The sequence below is a fragment of the Erinaceus europaeus genome, chromosome 1 (genome assembly GCF_950295315.1).
Source record: "Erinaceus europaeus chromosome 1, mEriEur2.1, whole genome shotgun sequence".
In the NCBI taxonomy this organism is placed as follows: Eukaryota; Metazoa; Chordata; class Mammalia; order Eulipotyphla; family Erinaceidae; genus Erinaceus; species Erinaceus europaeus.
The window spans coordinates 119,534,798-119,558,630 of record NC_080162.1 but is presented as its reverse complement, the minus strand read 5'-3'; the positions used below and the strand labels follow the sequence as shown (position 1 = coordinate 119,558,630).

Genomic DNA, 23,833 nt, shown 5'->3' with positions numbered 1-23,833 from the left:
CCTTCCCTTCCCTTCCCTTCCCTTCCCTTCCCTTCCCTTCCCTTCCCTTCCCTTCCCTTCCCTTCCCTTCCCTTCCCTTCCCTTCCCTCCCTCCCCTACCCTCCCCTCCCCTCCCCTCTCCTCCCTTCCCCTCCCCTTTCCTTTTTTCCCTTCCTTTTTTCTCTTCTTTTCTTTTCCCTTTTTAAAATTTATTTCTTTTCTTTTTCCTTTGGTTTAATCCAGTGGTCCCTGAGGTCTGTGACAACAGGAACCTTATTCTCTTTGTTTACTCTGTCCCCCCCGCACCCCCCCCCCCATTTACTGCCATGACTGGAATGTAGTAGTTTCTGGTCAGTGTTTGTTGGGTGTTGGAATAAACTGAATGTGTAAATGAACTGAATGCTAGCTGAGGAGGGATAGTGAGCTAGCTGCAGGAGATTTGGAAAACCATAACAGCTCTGTGGAAGGGATTTCTTCAGTCTTTAGAGTCAAATGCTTTTCTTGGTAAAAACAGAGAGAGACTTGAGCAAGTTTTCACCAGAGATATGCAGATTAGTCAGTCACAAAGACAGGGAGAAGGATGAACAGGAAAGAGAAGGGAAGCTGCTGTCTTCATTGCTCCCTCTATGTCAGACACTATTCTGTGTCAGCTATATTTCTTGTTCCCGAAACTACCCCTCAGGAAAGTAAAAAGGCCACCGTTTGCCCCCACATTTTTCAGATATGGAATCCGAGGTTCAGAGAGATCAAGTAGCTTGTTAAAATTCGTGTTGTTTATAAGGAGCAGAAGCCAAATTCAGACCCAGTCTCTCATGCTCCCAAGTGTATGCTCTTTCTAGTGTTAAGACCATGTCACTCGGTTAAGGGAGAGTTGATGCATATCCTAGTCAGCAAGTGGTCCTCCTTGCAAGGCACCTGCTGACAGTTGGGGCTGAGTGGGGCTAGGAGACTTCTAGTGGTCTCACCGGAACCCCACTTCCTCCTCGGACACTGTTTTCTCTGTTGGCTCTGTCGTTGCTTCTAGTGTTTGTTGGGACAGGGTGTCTGATAGTCTTGTTAGTTGTTGGTTTTTTTTTTGTTTTTTTTTTTTGCTTAGCCCTTGCTCTGTTTCATTTTTCTCCCCTCCTCTGGCTGCCTGTTGAGATTAGTTGGGGTGTTTGACATTTTTCTTTATTTCTTTTTTTAAAACTTATAATGTTTCAGTTTAATGGCTGTTGGCTAAATATATTTTGACCTTGCCTCTGGACTATGATTCTCTACTCAGCCAGTATGACCAAGGAAACTGTGTGCCAAAACTTCTCTCTCCTTTTTGGACTAAGTTACTACCTCCTCCCCCACCTTCACCCTCAAGTAAATTGGAAAGGATCCCTTGAAACCTGAGGGTCATTTTGCAACACAGGTCAGTTATGGGGTTCAGCCAATGGGAAGCCTAGGTGTGCAAATGTGCCTGTTACAAGGGCATCTTATTTGCCACACAGAGCTGGCTGGCCTTGTCTGACTAAATGCATTTGGCCCTACGGTCAGCTTTCCCTGGAAATCCCAGGGGACAATGAACATCATTCTTCCATACCCCAGAGAGATCTGGGCAAGCTCTGAGTAGCCACAAACTCTGGCAGCTTATTAAATACTGGACTGAGACGAAGGGAGAGGAAAGTCAAGGCGTTAGCAAGTCGCAGACAGAAGGGCTGTGGGAGACCTCTGGAGTTTATGGACGGTGAGACGCCTACTTCTAATCCCAAATGAGCCTTGTAGACATATTTCTCTTCTAAGCTTCACCCAGCTAGACCAGACCCTTTCTTCATGGGAACTCATGAAAGGGATCAGCTTGGGGAAGGGGAGGGAGAGAGGGAAGGACAGGGTGACTAGCAAAGAAGCCAGTGCTATATTTATATTTTTACCTCAGATTTCAGCATGGAGATCCTTAGTCAAAGTAGATTAGACTCCCATATTCACTCACTACTTTTTGAACTCAGGCATATGTAATGGGGTCTGCAGTCTGTATGGCTCACATGATTCTGAGCCCCTTCCTGAGCAGTCAGGGGTCAGGGAAGATAAGAGGGCCTAGAGGGGAGGATATTGAGCAAATAATTACAAATGAGTCTCAGGGAACACACAGGGATGGGGGAGCATTGGGGACATTAGCAGGCAAGTTGGCCTCTGCTGGGTGGAGGCTCATAGAAGGTCTCCATGATGTGGTGACCACTTAGCTGGAGTGAAGCAAAGAATGTGTTTAATGAAGAAGTGCGAGAGATGTGGTCTTGGCAGGTGAAGAAGCGAGAGAGATATAAATCAGGCAAGGTTAGTTACAATGGCACAGACTTCGAGGCAAGAGAGAGGAGAAAGAAATTACAAAGAAGTGAGGTTGGTGAAATAGCTCACTTGAATAATGTGCTGTTTTACTGTGTGTGTGACCCAGATTTGAGCCTGACCTCCTGCACTGAAGGGAGCTTTGGTGTGTAGTCTGTTTCATTTTCTTCCTCTGCCTCTGTGTCTCTGTTTCTATCTAAAATATTAATAGAGAAGCAGGCTGGGACATGTCCCAAAACCTCATCTCTCCAGAGTCCTACCCTACTAAGGAAACAGAAACAGGTTGGGGGTATGAATTGACCTGCCAAAGTCCATGTCCACTGGAGAAGCAATTATAGAAGCCAGAACTCCTACCTAACTTTTGCACCCCCCCCCAAATTTGGTCCATACTCTCAAAGGGGGGAAATGATAGGGGAAGATGACCAGAGGGCTCTGAACCCCAATTCCACCATCTCCCAAAATGTTTGTCATCTGGAATCTTTACTATCACTTAAAGGGAAAGGAATCTGCAAAACACCAGAGGAAGTCAGAAACTATTTCGTTTAGCTGAGAGAAAAAAAGGAAGGACACCCAGAAGTAGTGTGACTTAGAAAGGAAGTGAAGGCAGGACCATAGAAGTGAATAAAAATGGGCAATATATCTATAGCTATATCTCTCTAATCTATATTATCAACCCATATCTGTGACCTGGGGAGAACTATTGCAGTTTTTACTACAGGGGGTGGGGTTGGGGTGGGGACACAGAACTCTGGTGGTGGGAACAATGGGGAATTATACCCCTACTATCTTATAATTTTGTAAATAATTGTTAAATCACTGATAAAAAAGAAGCAAGCTGGCAAAATAGTTCACTTGGACAGTGTGCTGCTTTGCAATTTACCCAACCCATGTTAAAACCTGGCCCTCAGAACACTGGAGAAATCTTCTGTGTTATGGTCTTTCACTCTCACTCTGTCTCTGTCTCTAACAGAGAAAGTTCATCCTGAGCAACAAAGCCCTAGGGACAGTAACAATGTAAAGAAAGAATGAACATACAAAGACAACCTTGGGATTGGAAAGATGAAGTCAGAGAGATAGCTAGGTCTCTGTTGTGGAAGGCACCGGAGACTGAAGGGTTGAGCTCTTCATGCAAAGGTCTCTGTGAAGTTGTAACATAATTTAATTTTATTTATTTAAAATACTTATTTATTATTAATGAGAGAGAATACCAGAACCATCACTCCGGCATATGAGATGCCAGGGATTTATCTTGGGACTTTGTACTCACAGGTCAGACACTCTAGCCTCTGTACCACCTTTGAGGGGCAATGATATCACTTTAAGTAAGAGAGTGACATGATTATTTCTGTGTTTTTAAAAGCTTATTTGTGGCATGCCTTACATACCCTGGATTTGGTCTCTGTCATTGAAGAACAACAAGAAAGATTTACAGAGAAAACGTTCCTAATGGCAGAGAAGCACTCTGGTGTCTCTCAGAATTAAAAAACAAAACAAAACTGACTTTTGTCTGAGGAAAGACCAAAGGGGCAGGAGCAGGGGTGGTGAATCCATGAAAAGGTTGGTCAGGATATGAGAAGGCCTTGTAGGAGTAGTAGTTTTCAAAAACGGACTGCAGGTGTTTGTGGTTTGTTTCAGGATTTTTACTGACAGACCCTGCTGACAGGTTGGATAAGGGCAATATGGGAAGACATCTCTTATCAAAGAACTGAGGAGAGGAAAGAGTGAGATAGTGGTTGTGCTAGCTGGAACAAGTAGACATTTTTCAGGTGAAGGCCATAGCACACATGAAAATAGAAAGTGGAGACCTGTTTGAAATACTTGAGCCTCCACTAGGGAAACACAGAAACAGGCTCGGGGTATGGATCCAACTGCCAACACCCACGTCCAGCAGAGAAGTTATTATAGAAGCCAGACCTTCCACCTTCTGCACCCCATAAAGAGCTTTGGTCCATGTTCCCAGAAGGATAGAGAATAGGAAAGTTCCCAATGGAGGGGATAGGATGCAGAACTCTGGTGGTGGGAATTGTGTGGAATTATCCAATGGACTTGTTGATCACTATTAAATCAAAAGAAGAAGGAGAAGAAGTAGAAGGAGTAGAGGAAGGAGAAGGTGAAGGAGGAGAAGGAGAAGAATGGAAGGAAATACTTGAGCCTGGAGGACAGTGTGGCTAACACTATTGGAAAGAGAGGATATAGCTTGGGGAGATGAGAATAGAGAGGCCATGCAGCATGTGGAGGGAGTGAACAACTTGCTCCTCCCTGAAGGCTATTTGAAGGACTTCATGTAGGAATTCCACATCCTGATTCACTTTAGTGATGTAGACCATGTATTGGGAAGAGATTCTGAAAGTAAAAATGGATGCAGAGAGATTAGTGAAGAAATGTTTTTAATAGTTCAGGGGAGAAAAGAGTAGCTTGGATTGGAGTGAGGGTTGTGGATGGTAAGACACAATTGGGTTCTGGGTATAGTGGGCATAGATGGGGTGGAATGTGAGAGAAAGAAAAGAGTTAAGAGTAGTGTCTGTTGGGCTCAGAAATAGCTCATCTGATAGAGCACATGCCTTGTAATGCACAAGACTCTGAGTTTGAACACCACATGGGAGCAGTTACACGGTGGTAGAGTGCTACCTTGATGTCTCTCTTTTTCCTTTGTCTATCTATCCCTCCTTTTTTTTTTTTTAAAGATTATTTATCAGTAGGAGAGAGAGAGAACCAGAACATCACTCTGGCATAAATGGTGCCAGAGATCAAATATTAGACATTAAGATGCTTTAGTCATTGTGCCATAAAAGACCTGGCCTAAAGAGACTCTGTGGTGGTGTTATGTATGTTTGAGGTCCTAGGTTCATTCTCCAGTATGACATTAAAAGAAAAAGTAGCTTCTGAAACTTTGAATTTGAAGGAGTAGGAGCAAGGCATAGTTCTATCCCAGAATGGGGAATTCTATGGGAGGGTTGGTTTGGTGAGGAGAGAAACATATTTCTTGAACACGTTCATTGTGAGGTATCCCACATGGGAATGGAGATGCAGAGCAAGAAGTGACATCTACATTAGAGGAAATCAGAAAGTCAGTAGCATTGGGGAATATTTTAAGTCACGCATTAGATGAATTTAGGGAGCGACATAAGTAAATAAAGGTCTAATTTACATAAGTAAAATTTACATAAGTAGATAAAGGTCTAAGCTTTGGTATGTTCCATCATTTAGTCATAAGGAAAACAAGAGATACAAGAAAATAAGGATACAGAGAATTGCAGGGAGTAGGAAAGTTTTAGCTTGGCGGAGCTTCACCCTCAGGGCAATGAGGCTTATCACACAGATCCTTGCAGAGTTAAGAGAGCACCTGCATTGCTGGGCCAGGACAGAGCCAGCAAGGGTGGGATGGAAATGGGACTCAACAGAGATCTGTGTGCATGCTTACCTAAAATGCAGTACTCTAGGCCCTGCTCAGGGAATTGCCATGTATCTATCTCTTAAGACTCTCAGCCCCACGTTCACGTATCTTCCCAGGTGATTGTACTATGCCGCCAGTTTCAGTTTATTCTGAGTTTGGGACTGAGCCAGGGTGGGAGGCTTGTTGAGACAGAGATATAGGGCAAGTCATCCTGGGCATTGGGAAAGCAGTAATCATAGTAGTCACTGAAGAAATTTGCTGGCTTTCCTCAAAAGAACAGTTCTCATGACATTTACCCAAAATCCTGACTAAATCTGCAGGTTTATAGTTCCGCAGGGATTGGAGAAAAACATCATCTGGCACCAGAAACAAACTTTATTCTGGCAGCACAAATAAAATGGTGTACATGAGATTCCAAGTTGCTTCTCTTGCTCTGGAATTTCAATAACGTATACCCCCAGAATGCAGAGAAACATTCAGAGTCACAATAGCAGCCGGACCAATTGTCTACAATGATTCTTTCTGGGAGACTCTCATTATTCTCATTCTGAATTCAAAAAAATTTTGGACAGTTTGCCATTTCCTCCTTTGTGAAACTGATTCCCATTATGCACCACAGTAGTGCCAATGATATTGGCTAACTTCCTCTGTGCTTGAATGACCTGGTCCAAGCCTACACACTTACAGTAGCAAAACCATTGGTTATAGTGATTGACTCAAGAGGTAAGCATGGGATTTAAAGGGACAGAAAGGTCAGTTGGAACCATTTTTCAGGGCTAGTGTCAGAATAACAGTTAAGTCCTCTCCTGAATATATAAAGCCAGAAAATATGAGCCTGGGTTTAAAAATTGATATTGTCATACTATGTAGGTAAAGAAATGTGTTTGTAGAATGATATCTATTAGATATAAGGTAGAGGGTTAGGAGGAAGGAGGAGGGAGGAAGAGGGAGAGGAAAGAGACAAAGAAAAGAAGACAAAATGATGAAAAAAGATACAGCAAGAAGAAGTATATATAGTAACGGAGGAAGAGGTGGGAGAGCAGGGGAGATATACACACAGAGAATGTCTGGGAAACATAGACAGAGACAGGTCTCTGTTTCAGAATTTTGCCAACAATGTGGCTGGATGCAGGTCTCCAGGTGCTAGGAATTTTATTTTTGTGAGCTCTCCCAGCATCCTTTTTGAGGTAACCTTCTCAAACCTGGGTTTCTGTCTCTTTCAACAAAAGCCTCCTGACAAAGATGGTGGCTTTCCAGTCACCCTCACTGGAAGCTGAAGGTGGGGGGTATGCATTGGAGAGTAAGACAGGCATGGTCAAAGAGTTTATGAGGCAGCTGACCCTGGGATGTCCAGGTGTCTGTCTCAGGGTCATAGCAGTCGAAAGAGGCTGAATCCTCAATGCTGCAATCTGTGGTCAGCTTCCGCCCGCCTGTCACGTAGAGCTTGTTCCCCAGCACTGCAGCCCCATGGTGCATCCTCCGGTCTTTCATGTCTGCACATTTGATGAACTTATTGGACTGAGGGTCATAAGCAAGAATCCTCCTCGTGTAACCTGAAAGCCAAATGGAATATTAGCAAGCTCAGTGGTGCTTACTTGGGATTGGAGGCTGACCTCTATCGGGGATGGGTCTGAACTCTATCATCACCTGCTGCTAAACTGAAGTGTACAATGCTTCCGTACCTACCCAAGATCTAGGACACGGCAGGGTTTGGGTGCAGGCCCAGATCTGTCTGACTCTCGCCTCTGCCTCCTGAACCCAAGTTAATGCCACCTATGGGCTGGCCAAATATTTCACTAGGTGGTGTGCTGCTTTGCTGAGTAGTCAGCCCAGGTTTAACCCTGGGCCCCATCAGCACTGCAAGAAGTTTCAGTGCTGAGGTCTCCTTCACTCACTCTGTTTCTTTGCCGCCACTTTCTCTATCTAAAAAAGCCACACAAGCCATACTTAGACTGGAAGCAAACTCCTAGTGGTTTTTCTCAGCTTCATAGGTTCTCTTTCACTAGTCTACTCAAGAGCTGTAATAATACCAAGAACTTTAGGGAACTCAGAAATGGTTCCTTACAATAGTTCATCCTTTTAAAAATATTTTCATAATGATTTCCACTTAATAGAAAATCAGAACACCAATGGATTGATAAATGTGCATTTTATCATTCCTCAGTAGTTTCAGTGTCCTACTTGTCCAGCCATATCTTGGGAGTACTTTTAAGATCCCCATTCTACACACAAGCAAAGTGTGGAACATAGAGATTAAGGATATGGCAAAGAATATGCAGCTAGGTAGTGGTAGAGTCAGGATGCAACTTTGAGTCTATCTAACCTCCAAGCCAGTCTTCCTCACCTTGGCACTACGTCCCATTACAGAGAACTAAACTTGGTGGCATTCTTTTTTTTTTTTGCCTCCAGGGTTATTGCCAGGGCTCGGTGCCTGAACAACGAATCCACTGCTTCTGGAGACCATTTTTTTCCCCTTTTGTTGCCCTTATTGTTTTATCATTGTTGTGATTATTATTATTGTTGTTGTTGTTGCTGTCGTTGGGTAGGACAGAGAGAAATCGAGAGAGGAGAGGAGACAGAGAGTGGAGGGAGAAAAATCAACACCTGCAGACCGGCTCCACCGCCTAAAGTGACTTCCCTGCAGGTGGGGAGCCGGGGGCTCGAACCGGGATCCTTATGCCGGTCCTTGTGCTTTGAGCCATGTGTGCTTAAACCACTGCGCTACTGCCCGACTCCCCTTGGTGGTATTCTTAACAACAGCAGTTTTAGAGCATTTGCTATGTTTCCAGGACAGTGCTAGGTGCTCTATGTGAACACATTTCATGCCCACAATTCTGTGAAACAGGTATTATTTTATTCCTTGTTTACAGATGAAGACAGAGAAATTTCTGGATGAGAAAAGAACTTTGTCAGGTCTTCCACACTCCCATCATGGGATGAATGTGCTTAAAAAAACAAACTGTCTTATAGAGCACCATCTGACTATGAGTGACCCTTTTTCCGTGGGTGATGCCAAGTTTGTGTTGAGACCAGAGAGTCTGTTCAGACTCACCTCCCACAATGACAATCCGCTCCCCAAGCACCACTGCAGGGGCACACACGTTCTTGATCATTCGTGTCTCCATTTTGAACCAAGTGTTTCTGACAATGTGATAAACCTAAAGGGGAAATAAAAGCATAGCCCTGTATTTTAAACCATGTATACATATTATTTGAAAAACTAGTTACTAGGAAGGTAAAGTATCCCCCCCGCCCATTTTTAAAATGTAGGCATTATGCTACCAATGAACAAAGTATAATAATAAAATTAAAAGATTGGAAGAAAACAATTATTATTTTAAAATTGACCTTTATATGAACCCATAAAACTAGTGGCTATTTAAGAAAATGAACCAAGTCCATGCATTGTGATTTGTGTTTACTTACCTTGTTTGGAACATTTTAAGCATGAGACATAGGAGAAATTTGGGTATTCAACCTGTGATTCTTTTTTTAAAATTTCTTTGTTGGAGAATTAATGTTTTATATTCAACAGTAAATACAGTAGTTTGTACATGCATAACATTTCCCAGTTTTCCATATAACAATAAAACCCCCACTAGGTCCTCTGTCATCCTTTTTGGAACTGTATTCTCCTCCCACTCACCCCAGAGTCTTTTACTTTGGTGCAATACTCCAATTCCAGTTCAGATTCTACTTGTGTTTTCTCTTCTGATCTTGTTTTTCAACTTCTGCCTGAGAGTGAGATCATCCCATATTCATCCTTCTGTTTCTGATTTATTTCACTTAACATGAATTTTTGATGGCCCATCCAAGATCAGCTCAAAACGGTGAAGTCACCATTTTTTATAGCTGAGTAGTATTCCATTGTGTATATATATCCCACAACTTGCTCAGCCACTCGTCTGTTGTTGGACCCCTGCGTTGCTTTCAGGTTATGGCTATTACAGATTGTGCTGCTAAGAACATATGTGTACACAGATCTTTTTGGATGGATGTGTTGGGTTCCTTAGGATGCATCCCCAGGAGAGGAATTGCAGGATCATAGTGTAGGTCTATTTCTAGCCTTCTGAGAGTTCTCCAGACTGTTCTCCACAGAGATTGGACCAATTGACATTCCCCCCAGCAGTGCGGGAGGGTTTCTTTGACCCCACAACCTCTCCAGCATTTGCTGCTGTTATCTTTTCTGATGTATGACATTCTCACAGGAGTGAAGTGATATCTCATTGTTGTCTTTATTTGCCTTTCTCTGACAATCAAAGACTTGGAGCATTTTTTCATGTGTTTCTTGGTCTTTTGGATCTCTTCTGTGGTGAATATTCTGTCCATATCCTCTCCCCATTTTTGGATGGGGTCATTTGTTTTCTTGTTGAATTTGGCAAGCTCTTTATATATTTTGGTTATTAACCTCTTGTCTGATGTATGGCATCTTCTCCCATTCTGTGAGGGGTTTCTTGGTTTGGGTAGTGGTTTCTTTTGCTGTTCAGAAGCTTTTTAATTTGATGTAGTCCCATAGGTTTATGCTTGCCTTAGTCTTTTTTGTAATTGGATTTGTTTCGTTGAAGATGTCTAAAATTGATGTGGAAAAGAGTTCTGCCCCCATGTTCAGTGGGGAAGCAATTACAGAAGCCAGACCTTCCACCTTCTGCAACCTACAACGACCCTGGGTCCATACTCCCAGAGGGATAGAGAATGAGAAAGCTATCAGGGGAGGAGATGGGATATGGAGATAGGGTGGCGGGAGTTGTGTGGAGTTGTACCCCTCCTATCCTACAGTTTTGTTAATGTCTCCTTTCTTAATTAAATAAACAAATAAAATAAAAAAAGAGTTCTGCCAATATTTTCCTCTAAGTATCTGATCTTTTCTGGTCTAACGTCCAAGGCCTTGATCCACTTGGAATTTACTTTTGTGTTTGGTGAAATAATAGTGATTCAGTTTCATTCTTCTGCATGTTTCAACCCATTTTTTCCAACACCATTTGTTGAAGAGACTCTACTTTCCCCATTTAATAGTCTGGGCATCTTTGCCAAAGATTAGATGCCCATAGGTGTGGGGGCTTACTTTTGGGCTCTCAATTCTATTCAACTGGTCAGTGTGTCTATTCATGTTCAAGTACCAAGCAGTTTTGATGACAATGGCCCTATAATACAATTTGAGATCTTGGAGTATAATGCCTCCAGTTCTGTTCTTTCTTCTCAATATTGTTTTGGAAATTCTAGGTCTTTTCTGGTTCCAGATAAACATTTGCAGCATTTGTTCTAATCTCCTAAAAATTTGGTTGGAATCTTGATGGGGATAGCATTAAATTTGTAGATGGCTCTGGGTAGTATATTCATTTTGATGATGTTAATTCTTCATGAACATGGAATATCTTTCCACTTCTTTGTGTCTTTTTTAATTTCCTTTTTCAGTATACAAGGCTTTCACTTCTTTGGTTTGGTTTATTCCTAGATATTTTATTGTTTTTGTTGTTATAGTAAAAGGAATTGATTTCTGAACTTCATTTTCTTCTAACTTAGTGTTTGCATAGAGGAATGTCATTGACTTTTGAATGTTAATTTTGTAGCTTGACACTTTACTGTATTGCCTGATGATACCCAATAGCTTCTTGCTGAATTCCTTAGGCTTTTCTATGTATACTATCATGTCATCTGTAAATAGAGAGAGTTTAACTTCTCTTCCAATCTGTATCCCTTTAATTCCTTGGTCTTCCCTGATTGCTATGGCAAGAACTTCCAACACTATGTTGAACAGTAATGGTAATAGTGGGAAGCCCTGTCAAGTACCTGATCTGAGGAGAAATGCTTCCAGTTTTTCACCATTGAGTATAATGTTGGCTGTAGGTTTGCTATATATAGACTCCACTATCTTGACGAATTTTCCATCTATACCCATTTTTTGTAGTGTTTTGATCATATAAGGATGTTGTATTTTGTCAAAGGCTTTCTCTACATCTATTGTTATGACCATGTGGTTTTTATTCTTGGTTTTATTGATGTGGTGGATCATGTTGATTGATTTAAATATATTAAACCAACCTCGAATCCCTGGGATAAATCCCACTTGGCCATGATGAACAATCTTTTGAATATACTGCTGTATCTGCTTGGCTAGAATTTTGTTCAGTATTTTAGCATCTATTTTCATCAGAGATATTGGTCTGTAGTTTTCTTTTTTAGCTGTGACTCTGTCTGCTTTTTGTATCAAAGTGATATTGGCTTCACAGAGCTGGAATGGAGTATTACAGTGTCTTCAATCTTCTGGAAGACTTTTAAAAGTAGAGGTATTCTTCTTTGAAGGTTTTGTAATATTAGTTTGTAAAACCATCTGGTCCAGGACTTTTATTCTTGGGAAGGTTTTCAATTTCATTACCTGTTATGGGCCTGTTCATGTTATCTAGTTCCTCTTTATTTAATTTTGGAAGTTTGTAGGTATCTAGAAATCATCCATTTCTTCCAGATTCTCTAGCTTGGTGGTATAGAGTTGTTCATAGAAGTCTCGCATGGTATGTTGAATTTCTGTGGTGTCTATTGTGATATCTCCTCTTTCATTTATGATCCGATTTATTTGGGCCTTCTCCCTTTTTTGTTTTGTGAGTCTGGTTAAAGGTTTGTCGATTCTGTTCACTCTTTTGAAGAACCAACATTTACTTTTGTTGATCTTTTGTATGGTTTTCTTATTTTCAATGTTATTTATTTCTGCCCTAACTTTAGTTATTTCTGTCCTTCTGGTTGCTTTAGGGTTCCTTTGTTCTTCTTCTTCTACGTCTTTAAGCTGTGTACTCAAGTCGTTTATTTGTGCTTTTTCTTGTTTCCTAATGTGTGCTTATATGGCTATGAACTTCCCTCTCAGTACTGCCTTAGCTGTGTCCCAAATATTTGGTAGCTTGTGTCTTCATTTTCATTGAACTCTCGAAACATTTTGATTTCTTCCTTAATTTCCTCTTTGACCCAGTAGTTGTTAAGTAGTATACTTTTGAGCTTCCACATTTTGGGACTGTTACTAATCTTTTGTTGATTGTTAAGTCTTAGTTTAATTCCACTGTGATTTGAGAATATGCTTTGGATGATTTCAGTGCTCTTGAATTTGCTGATGCTGTCTTTGTGGCCTAACATATGGTCTATCCTTGAGAATGACCCATGTGGACTTGAGAAAAATCTGTATTCCAGTTTCCTGGGATGAATAACTCTGAAAATGTCCAATATTTCTAGTTTATCTGTCTCCTCACTTAGCTCCCTCATGTCCTCGTTGATTTTCTGCCTGGATGATCTGTCAAATGAGAGAGTGGGGTGCTGAAGTCCCCTACTATGACTGTGTTGCTGTTAAAATATTGCTGTAGCTCTTACAGTAGATGTTTGATGTATTTATATGGCTTCTCACTGTGTGCATAGATGTTAATAATTGTTAAGTCCTCTTGATTGACCGATCCTCTGAGCATTAAGTAATGTCCATCCCTATCTTTTAAAATTTTATTTATTTTAAAGTCTATCATGTCAGATATGAGTGTAGCTGCTCCTGCCCTTTTTTGTGGCTTGTTGGCTTATATGATAGTTTTCCATCCTTTCACTTTGAGTCTGTGTTTGTCTTGTTGAATTAGGTGGGTTTCCTGTAGCCAGCATATTGTTGGGTTGTGTTTTCTGATCCATCTTCCTACTCTGTGCCTTTTAATAGGTGAATTCAGGCCATTGACATTTATTGATATCAAAAATTGAAGATATTTTAATGCCATTCTTGTAGATTTTTAGAGTGTTCTGATATGTGGCATATTTATGGTGGTCTGACTTTTTATAGGAGACTTTTCAGAACTTCTTAGTAGGCTTAGGCTTAGTGATAGTTGGCAGGCTTAGTGATAGTTGATTAGTTGATAGTAGGCAGGCTTAGTGATAGTTGATTCTTTCAAATGTTGCTTGTCTGAGAATGTTTTTATGCTTCCACTTAGTTTGAATGACAGTCTAGCAGGATACAGTAGTCTTAGTTGAAAGTTTTTCTCATTGAGCACTCTATAGATATCTTGCCATTCTCTTCTGGCCTGTAGTGTCTGTGTGGAGAAGTCGCTGATAATCTTATGGGTTTTCCTCTATAGGTGATTATTTTTTCTCTTGCAATCTTCAGTATCCTTTCTTTATCCTTATTCCTTTCAATTATCAATATGGTGTGTTTTAGTGTGTTTAAGTCTGGGTTAATTCTGTTTGGGATCCTCTGGACTTCTTGAGCCTTTATGTCTTTGATATTGTCTAGAGAAGTTCTCAGCTATTATGTCCTGAAGAATGCTTTCTTTCCCTCCCTCTTGTTCTTCCTCTGGTAAGCATTAATGCATATATTTTTTCTTTTGAAGCCATCCCATTCGTCTCTGTTGTTTTCAGTGTCTCTTAATCTCTTTTTGAGATCTCTTCTTTTTTAGTTGTCTCTAATTCATCCTTGATCTAATTCTGTCTTTAGCTTCATTTATTCTATCCTCTCTTCTCTCTACTGTTTTCTGTTTACTGTTTTCCATTATGCTGTCTTACCTGCCCCCTGCTCTTGAAGGATACTTTGAATGGTGCTTGATACATAGAAAGTGTAATAAGTACTTGTTCAACTAGGAAAGTCTTTACATTCCAGAGTTTCTTTCTTTCTTTCTTTCTTTCTTTCTTTCTTTCTTTCTTTCTTTCTTTCTTTCTTTCTTTCTTTTATAAAAAGGAAACATTGACAAAACTGTAGGATAAGATGGGTACAACTCCATACAATTCTCACCACCAGAACTCCGTATCCCATCCTCTTCCCTGATAGCATTCTTATTCTTTAATCCTCTGGGAGTATGAACCCAAGGTCACTGTAGGATGCAAAAGGTGGAAGGTCTGACTTCTATAATTGCTTCCCCGCTGAACATGGACATTGACAGGTCGATCCATACTCCCAGAGGAGGAAGGCTTTTTAATAGTCCACACCTAAAAGACATTAGGAGTATAGAAAAAAAAAAAGGTGGGGAGAACAGGAGTCCACTGCTGTGTGTGATGCAGAACTGCAAATCAGGATCCCAGACATGCTCTTCTGTTCATCTCTGCTTAATGTTTATTGTCAAATTTAAACTAACTTCCTACCAGTAAATCTTAGCACAAGAGGGACAGGATGGACCTCATACACTATGGAGTGAGAACTCCTCAGCTTTAAGAAAAGATCAAGTCTTGCCTTTTGCTACACCATGAATGAAACTAGAGGGGGATTGGGAGTTGGGCAGTAATGCAGTGGTTTAAGAACACGTGGCGCAAAGTGCAAGGACCAGCATAAGGATCCCGGTTTGAACCCCCAGCTCCCCACCTGCAGGGGAGTTGATTCACAGGTGGTGAAGCAGGCTTTCAGGTGTCTTTCTCTGTCCCTCTCTGTCTTTTCCTCCTCTCTCCATTTCTCTCTGTCCTATCCAACAACAACGACAACAATAATTACTACAACAATAAAACAAGGGCAACAAAAGGGAATAAATAAATAAATATTTTTTAAAAAGAAAGAGACTAGAGGAGACTAGAGGAGATTGTGCTAAGTGAAACAAGTCAGAAGGTGAAATAATTATAGAGAAATAATACAACAATAAGATAATACAATAATACAACAATCACTCTTATGTGGGATTTATGAAAAAAAAAGGCAAGGGAAAAAAAGGGAGTAGGTAGGGGCTGAGGGGCACATGTAAAAATTCGTGGCCTATGCCTGCAGATCTGGGGTAGTTAAGAGGAAAAAGAGGACAAGAATGGGGGCAGAAGGCCAGTGCCAGGCTCTAGAGGGCAAGAGCACCTTGGTGTTGGGTGATTTTACTAGTACATATTTTGGGAGATGTGAATTGATACTGTCTGAGAACAACTGTCTTGTAAAGCATTTTTTTAAATAAAAAGTCAATTAAAGACAAAGCTTTTTGATTTATTTAGAAAAACAGAAAAAGGAGTCAAAACATTCATCAACAAAGGGAAATGGTGCTATATTTTTTCCAGAAAAATCTTTCTATTTAAAACATAACTTCTAGCATCGGATCACAACCATTTTATAAAGAAGGTACTATTATTGCCTCTTATTTTTTGGATCAGACGACTGAAGCTCAGAGAGGTAAGTGACAGGTCCACGGTCACGCTGCTAGAGTAGAAGAGCCGTGGCTGAGACTAGAGCTCCTGCTCTTTACCATCACACTCAGATCTGTCAGGTCTATGTGGGTGTGACTCTTCTTGATGGAATTTTTTTTAAGACTGAAGAGGTCTTGAGTGCTTGTCAGCCCCTTAAATCTGTGAAGCATAGAGGAAACCAAATGCCAGAGACAGAGCAGTCACAGTGACCATTAATGCATGGTTTCATCTGAAATTGCAATAGATGACAATCTTTGGAAAAAGGGATCATTGGAGGAAAAGCAAGAACTGGTTGCATGTTCCTTGTGTGAATAATTATTGCCTCCTAACCTTCTGTCTATCAACTTGGGGTATGGTTTTAAAAACAGATTAGGGTAAGAAAGGATGGACAAAGGATGCCCTTGAAGAAGTGGAGGAAATAATACTCTGGTATAGTAAGGGATTTGCTCAATACCATCCAGAAATAGAAGCCAGAAGGAGGTAGGTGGAGATGCATATGTACATACACATTTACACTGTAGCCTCAGTGCTATGCAGTTCCTAGAAGACAGCATGCAGGTGGATGAATCATCCTCTGAAGAGATCACACTCCCAGCCTATGCCTGAAAATTCACTCTGCTCCACCAAGGGGCAGATGTAATGACCCTTAATGTTGGAATGGAAGTTTGGTGGTAGGTGCAGTTGTACACACACGAAAATAAGTATATTACTAAAGTATTACTATATTGTAAATAAATCTTAAAGCAATAAAAAACTAAAAGTGACCCCAAGTATTCATCTTAAACTGTACCTGAATGAATGAATAAAATTTCCTTTAAAAACTGTTGCTGGGAGTTGGGCGGTAGCATAGCTGGTTAAGCGCATGTACCATGAAGCGCAAGGACCTGTAGTGAAGCAGGTCTGTAGGTGTCTTTCTCTCCCCTCCCTGTCTTCCCTTCCTCTCTCCATTTCTGTTTGTCCTATTCAACAATGACAATATCAATAACAACAACTATAATAACTACAACACAACAATAATAAAAAACAATAAGGGCAACAAAAGGAGAAAATCAATGAATAAATAAATAAAAATTAAATTAAAAAATATTGTTATGATGAAGAGGTTGTGGGGACAAAGGAACCCTCCTGCACTGCTGGTGGGAATGTAAATTGGTCCAGCTTCTGTGGAGAACAGTCTGGAGAACTATCAGAAGGCTAGAAATGGACCTACCCTATCACCCTGCAATTGCCCTCCTTGGGATATATCCTAAGGAACCAAACATACCCATCCAAAAATATTTGTATATACCTATGTTCATAGCAGTACAATTTGTAATAGCCAAAACCTGGAAGCAACCCAGGTGTCCAACAATAGACGAGTGGCTGAGAAAGTTGTGGTATATATACACAATGGAATACTATTCAACTATTAAAAGTGATGAATTCACCTTCATCACATCATCTTGGGTGGAGCTTGAAGGAATCATGTTAAGTTAGATCAGCCAGAAAGTGAATGAAGAATATGGGGTGATCTCACTCATAGACAGAAGTTGAAAAATAAGAACAGAAGGGGTGAAAAAAAATGAACAGAAAGGGAAACACAAGGCAGAACTTGGACTGGAGTTGGTGTACTGCACCAGAGTAAAAGACTCTGGGGTGGGAGGGAGGGTTCAGATCCTGGAACATGATGGCCGAGGAAGACCTAGTGGAGTCTGAATTGTTATGTGGAAAACCGAGAAATGTTACACATGTACAACTATTGTATTTTATTTTACTGTTGACTATAAACCATTAATTCCCCAGTAAAGAAATTAAAGGAAAAATATTGCTAAGTAGACCAGAAAACCTTTTGTTTTTTTCCTTTTTCTTCAATTTGATGTAGTTCCATTAACCAGTTTTTCTTTTTGTCTTCATTGGGAATGGCTTTGAGTAACTGAAGACATTTTAAAAAAATTTTTAATTGTTTATATTTATTTATTTATTTTCCCTTTTGTTGCCCTTGTTTTTTAATTGTTGTTATTTAATAGTTATTATTGTTGTTGATGATGTCGTTGTTATATAGGACAGAGTTAAATGGATAGAGAAGGGGAAGACGGAGACAGGGAGAGAAAGACACCAGAAGACCTGCTTCACCGCCTGTGAAGGGACTCCCCTACACGTGGGGAGCCAGGGGCTGAACCAGGATCCTTAAGCCAGTCCTTGCGCTTCGCACCACCTGCGCTTAACCCACTGCGCTACCTCCCAACTCCCTCAGAAAACCTTCTAAATCATGCTTTCATCCTTCTACTTTTTCTTTTCTTTTTTTTTAATCGTTGTAGTTATTATTGTTGTTATTGATGTCATTGTTGTTAGAAAGTACAGAGAGAAATGGAGAGAGGAGGGAAAGACAGAGAGGGGGAGAGAAAGAGACACCTGAAGACCTGCTTCACTGCCTGTGAAATGACTCCCCTGCAGGTGGGGAGCTGGGGAATCAAACTAGGATCCTAAAGTTGGTCCTTGTGGTTTGCGCCACCTGCGCTTAACCAGCTGCACTATCGCCGACTCCTGCTTCCATCCTTCTATTTGGCTCATCATTGCAGTGGAAAAGATTCATGTGTTCATTTTTTGTTTTGCAAGGGGTTTGCTTGATTGTATTATATAATTTTCTTTAAAATTATTATTATTTTTTAAATATTTTATTTATTTTATTTTTTGAGAGAGATGCAGACAAAGAGAGACACAGAGAGAAACACCAGAGCACTGCTCAGCTCTGGCTTATGGTGTTGTGGGGTATTGAACTTGGGACTTTGGAGCCTCAGGCATGAGAGTCTGTTTGTATAACCATTATGCTATTCCCCCCCAAAATTATTTTTTAAAAGATTTTTTATGAGAAATAAAGAATTTTAAAAGATTATTTTATGAGAAAAAAAGATACAGAGAGCAGAGCATTAATCAACTTGGGCATGTGGTAGTATTGGGGATTGAACCTGGGACCTCAAACATGTATGTGCTGGGTTCTGACATTTAAATATCTTTCTGCCCTCTCCTTTTTCACTGGGCCAAATAGATAACTCAGTAAGTCATAAGTCGTAAGACTTGCTTGAGACCCCAGGATCTGGTACTGTCATATGCTAGTGTCTGGTTTTCTCTTTCATTGATTAAAAAAATAAATCTCTTTTTTGTTTAAGTCTCATTGCACTTTTTTGTTTAAGTCTCATTGTTTAAGTCTCATAACACTATATAGGTGTTAAGTGTACAGCTGTGAAAATCAGTATGTGTCCTCTTTGTACTGAATTCCTCCTTTCTCAGTCCCCTCTCCCTTCCTTCCCTTTCCTTTCTGGTTCATGAATTGGTCTCATTGTCCTAAAGTTTATTATTGTTTTACTTAGTTAATCTGTTCATTTTCATTATATACACATATGAATGAAATTGAATAGTGTTTGTCTTTCCTTATCTGGCTTACTTCATTTAGCATAATACCCTTGAGGTCAATCCTTACACTTTTTTTTTTGTTGATGTTTTAGCTTAGAAGCTTCTTTGAGCTTTTGTATTAATTCTTAGGAAGTCCATAACAATTTTGCAATGCAAAACCATCTACATTTTTGTTGTATTTATTTTCAAACTTAGCTTTTTTTATTATTATTATTTAAAGGAGGAGCTCTAGCTCTACCTAAGAAGCATTTCACTACATCTGCAGTGTGTGACCAAAATGTGGAGGGGAGCAGAACAAATCCCCTTTGGCTAAAGCAAATGAATGGGATTGGGAACAAACTCAGAATCTGCCTAAATGTTCATAGAGGAGCCAAAAATGTGGGCTAGAGTAGTGAAAACAAGGAAAAAGAGAATGCAAAAAGAATTAAAATTAAAGTTAGTCATATTCCTGTTGTAATTAAAATAAAAGGGACTGGGCTGCATGGCACATAAAGGACTTGGTTGTGGGGTAGCTAGGAGTGGGTTTAAAGAATCAAAGCTTTATTATGGCAGTACAGTAGTATGGAACTTTGATATATTAGGTACCACAAAATAAGAAGTTATAGGCAGGGATAAATAAGCCAATCCCAGAAGCCCAAAAATTAGTTACCCAAAGTTCAGCCCCACTTGTTCATTTATTCCGATCAGCAGCAGTATGGTGGTCCCGGGAAGTCTCAGCTGGGGTCATTGTGTGCTGCAGAAGGCACTGGGAAATAAGGGGTAAGAATCGACCAGATCATGAGAAGGGTGATTACCAAGGTTTAAATTCACATGGGTCCAAGCCCTGGAAAAAGTGACCATTCCTAAGCCACCATCTCTCTCCCCAGAATCCACCCCAGGTGCCGCTAGGCACCGACTTCCATTCCAGCATCCTGTCACATTGCTTACTCTGGCAAAGAAGGCCGGTTAGACTTCCAGCCACTTGCAAGTTATTTCAGCCCATCAGGCTGACGCTAGCTCCAGTCAATTATATACCAATGCCATGCTATGACACAACAACTCCTCCATGCCCATCAGCACTGACTTAACCTAAGCTACCTTCATTCCTCACCTGAACTGCTAGAAAAGTCCCCCAGCCATCCGTCCTTTGTTCTCCAATCCCTTCACAATGTTTCTAGAGAAACAGCCCCTAAAAATGAAAGCTTGACTGCTTTACTCACCCTTCTGGAAACTCTCTAACGATGTCCCTGTGCTCTTAGGCTCCAACTGTGATTCCTTGACAAGATCTACAAAATCTTGCCAGATCAGTTACATCTCCGCAAACACTCATCTCCCAAGAATTTTCCAGACTTTCTATAGAGGGTTTCAGGGGTCAGAGGCTAGGGAAGGGGGCTGACAGAGATGATGTGTGGACAAAGCCTCCCCAACACTAGCTCTTCCTTGCTGCATTACCTTACAGTCTTTGCTCCCCTTTGCATGACTTTGTCAGGCTTCCAGGCAATGGGTGGTACCCCTTTCTGCTTCAAGAAGCCTTTGGATATGCTGTTCTCTACCAGCACACCATGACTTGCTCAGTAGATGAGTAGACTCCTGCCTCAGATGGAAGGTCTATGCTCTCAGAAAGCATGCATATAGGTGTATGTTCACAACTGTGTATATGCGCATGCATGTGCACACACATATGTGTTAGTGCATATATAAATGTGTATGCCTGTGTCACTTATATGATGGAAGGAACAAGTCTTTTACCTGAATAAGGCGCACAGGGTTCTGCATGATGTCCTCTCCCCCGAAGAGGTAGAGTCTTTGGTCTTTGACTGCAACTGCAGGGTGGAGCACTGCCACTGGCATGTTGGCCATACTTTCCCAAATGTTGCAGATGCTGTCATATCTGTCCATGGAGCCCAAGACCTCCTGCCCCTCACCAGTGCCCCCAATGGAGAAAATAAAGTTCTTATGGACAGTGCTTCTGTGGGAGTAGCGAGCCACCAGCATGGGCTGCCCCAGGCTCCACCGATTGTGTTTCAAGGAGAAGATGTAGACATCATGACTGATCATGCTCTTTCCTGTGCCCATGGTCATGCCCCCTAGCACGTAGACGCTTCGATGCAAGGTCACGGCTGCAGCTTTATATAGTCGTGTCGGAAGCTTGGCAAGACTCTGCCATTGGTTGGCCTGTCTGTTGTATAGTAGAACCTCCCTGGTTGTCTGCTGGTTATCCTTTCTCCCACCTAAGAGGACTAGGAAATCTTGGTAAGAGTTCCTTGGAGGGACTTGCCACTGAGGGTGGAGGTCTAGGGCACTGGAGGTGCCATACAAAGAAAACATCTGCCTCTTGGCTGTCTCTAAGATGGTCTGGCAGGATGGTGAGGACTGGAGGAGGGCATCACTGGCAATGAAGTGTTGGAAGAAGGCTGGGTGGATGTACTGGAGCCTGACCTGCTTGAATAGTTCCTGCATGTATTGTTTCCGGGCCTGGAGGTCATGCTTAATCCAAGTCATGAAGGCCTCAAACACCTTCTCTTCCTCCCCACAGAGTCCATCATCTCCAAGATAGTCCTTCAACTCCACAGCGCAGAGCTCCTTCAGGTCGGCTGATGCAGCCACTTCTGGAAAATACATCAGGGCCACCTTCCTGGCTTTCTTCTTGAGGGTCTCACAAGCAAAGATTTCAGACAGCCGGATCATGGTCAGACAGTTGATGGGGGTCAGCTGACTCTGCAGGTATGAGGAGCAGGCCTCAAACAGCTTGGGGTACTGCAGCATGGAGGCTGCCTCCATCAGGGGCAGAACGTTCTGAGATGTGATGTTTGCTTCCCCGGTGTACACATACCACACGATCTGGTCTAGAGTCTTGGAGTCAATGCCTTTCAGTTGGACTTTGGTCTCCCTGCTCTCCCGGAAGTTGCTGCAGAACATGGCCCTGAAGTAGGGGCTACTGCAGGCCAGCACGTTTCGATGGCAGGGGACCTCCTGGGTATCTGTGCAGATGCTCACATCAGTCAGGATTCTGTCTTGTCTTAAGTTATTGAGCTGCCTCAATAAATCAGAAGAGAAGTTATGGTCCTTGAAGAGCAGACTATCTGCTGCCTCTGTGTCCATTTTACAAAGAGGGAGCATTGCTGGAGGACTTAGCTGCAGTGACACCAACACTCAGAGCACCTGTTCCCACTCACCGAGGTGTTCATGGGTGGTATCATCAAGAATTTTATGAAGACTGGAAAAGGGAACCACCTCCACCTCCGATGTCAAAGATGATGCCTGTCTTTTGGGTTATGATAACTCTTAAAGGCAGCAGGAGAACAGCACCTTCAGATAATCTGAGAAGCAAGCAAGCCAACAAACAAGCCCTGAAGTTGTTAGAAATTATTGTCAGGGGATTAAAGTATTAGCCTGAATCAAGGTGAGAGTCCATGCATTTGATCAGCAAAAACTATGAACTGGCCCCCACCCAGATTCTCAGCATATCTGTTATTTACTAAGCTCATTGGAGCATGTTTCTAGCTTTTAGTCCATTTCCCAAGGTTGTTATTCTGGGGGTGTGGCCCTCTGGTAATTAGATACAAATCACAGATAAAAATGAACCTTTGCAATGTTATTCCTTGAAGGGAAACTTTACAGAGTCTTCAGGCTTTGTTTCAAAGATGGAATAAATAGAAAGCATAGCCCAAACAATGCTCTGGATAGTTTCTGGCAGACCCTACAGAGGACTGAACTAGTAGGGTTCTTTTTTACCTTGTTTTGCTGACATCCTCCGACACCTGGTCCGGCTTGTCCCCCGAGAGAGTTTCCACCTCAACCTCTGAGTGAAACTGTTAACCCCTAGGCCTTGCCTTCATTTGGCTAAAGGTTTGTCTTGGGAGAGTTCTGTATTTGTTTATGCTGAAGGCACTTTCACAGTTTTCTAGAGCTCTGTGAAAGAACCGCTGGGCAGGGAGACAGTGTATACATTCCAGGGCTAAGAATAGTTGTGTATGTACTTTTCACTGTTATGACATGTGACTTTCCAGTTGCCTTTTGCAGAAACCTAAGGCCTTGCTGGACCAGCGCATGCCTGCTCGGCTGGTTTCCTTGGCCAAGTGTTTACTTGAGCATAAATAGATCTGGGGAGTGACTGTTCTTAGAGGACTTTGCTGCCCACTTGGAAACATCCTGTGTCCCTTGTTCTAAAAGTGCCTGGGAATTCTAGATGACCGTAAACAGGTTTCTGTGACCTGGAGGATGGACAGGAGACAGTTGTGGGCTAGGTGAAGGTGGCAGATGGTCACAAGGCCAGCCTGAATGTGGATCCAGGGATGCTGTTTAGTATGTTTCTACTTTCAGTGTCACTGGGGAAGGCTGTGATTTCTCCTGATAAGGCAAAAGTTGGTGTGGTGTATTGCACCAAAGCAAAGGTCTCTGGGCAGGAAGGGAGGGAGGGAGTTGGGGGGGTGGTCTGTGGGGTCCTGGTGTAGGATGGTGGAAAGACCCAAGTTCAGGGCAAGAGATTTTTACAGACACCTGTCATGGGGAGACGAGGAATAATACTCACGTATAAACAAATGTACTATGAACCATTAATCTCCCAATAAAGTCAGAAAAAAAAAACCCTTAGTTTAAATATTTGTGGAGGTCCCCCAGAATTCCCAGACTCAAGAAAGCCCATACCTTCAGTGGCCTCCTTACACTGGGGGCTTCTGTTCTAAAGTGGCATGA

General features: G+C 41.7%; 1 protein-coding gene across 4 annotated transcripts; it reads right to left on the bottom strand.

Annotated features, from left to right (window-relative positions):
* Positions 1-3,904: 3,904 nt before the first annotated feature.
* KLHL38 (kelch like family member 38) lies at positions 3,905-23,076 on the bottom strand. 4 transcript variants are annotated; one of them, XM_060195443.1, is made up of 4 exons: positions 22,874-23,073; positions 20,888-22,175; positions 8,733-8,838; positions 3,905-7,233 (listed from the first exon to the last, which is right to left on the bottom strand). In XM_060195443.1, the coding sequence occupies exons 2-4, from the start codon at positions 22,055-22,057 to the stop codon at positions 6,944-6,946; spliced, it is 1,566 nt and encodes a 521-aa protein (XP_060051426.1). In that variant the 5' UTR covers positions 22,058-22,175; positions 22,874-23,073; the 3' UTR covers positions 3,905-6,943. The 4 variants fall into 4 exon arrangements, 3 of the variants coding, with proteins under 3 accessions (XP_060051426.1, XP_060051422.1, XP_007520881.2); XM_060195439.1 differs by having other exon boundaries at positions 20,888-22,171; XR_009550866.1 differs by adding an exon at positions 19,809-19,904 and having other exon boundaries at positions 7,218-7,233; positions 20,888-23,076.
* Positions 23,077-23,833: the final 757 nt, after the last annotated feature.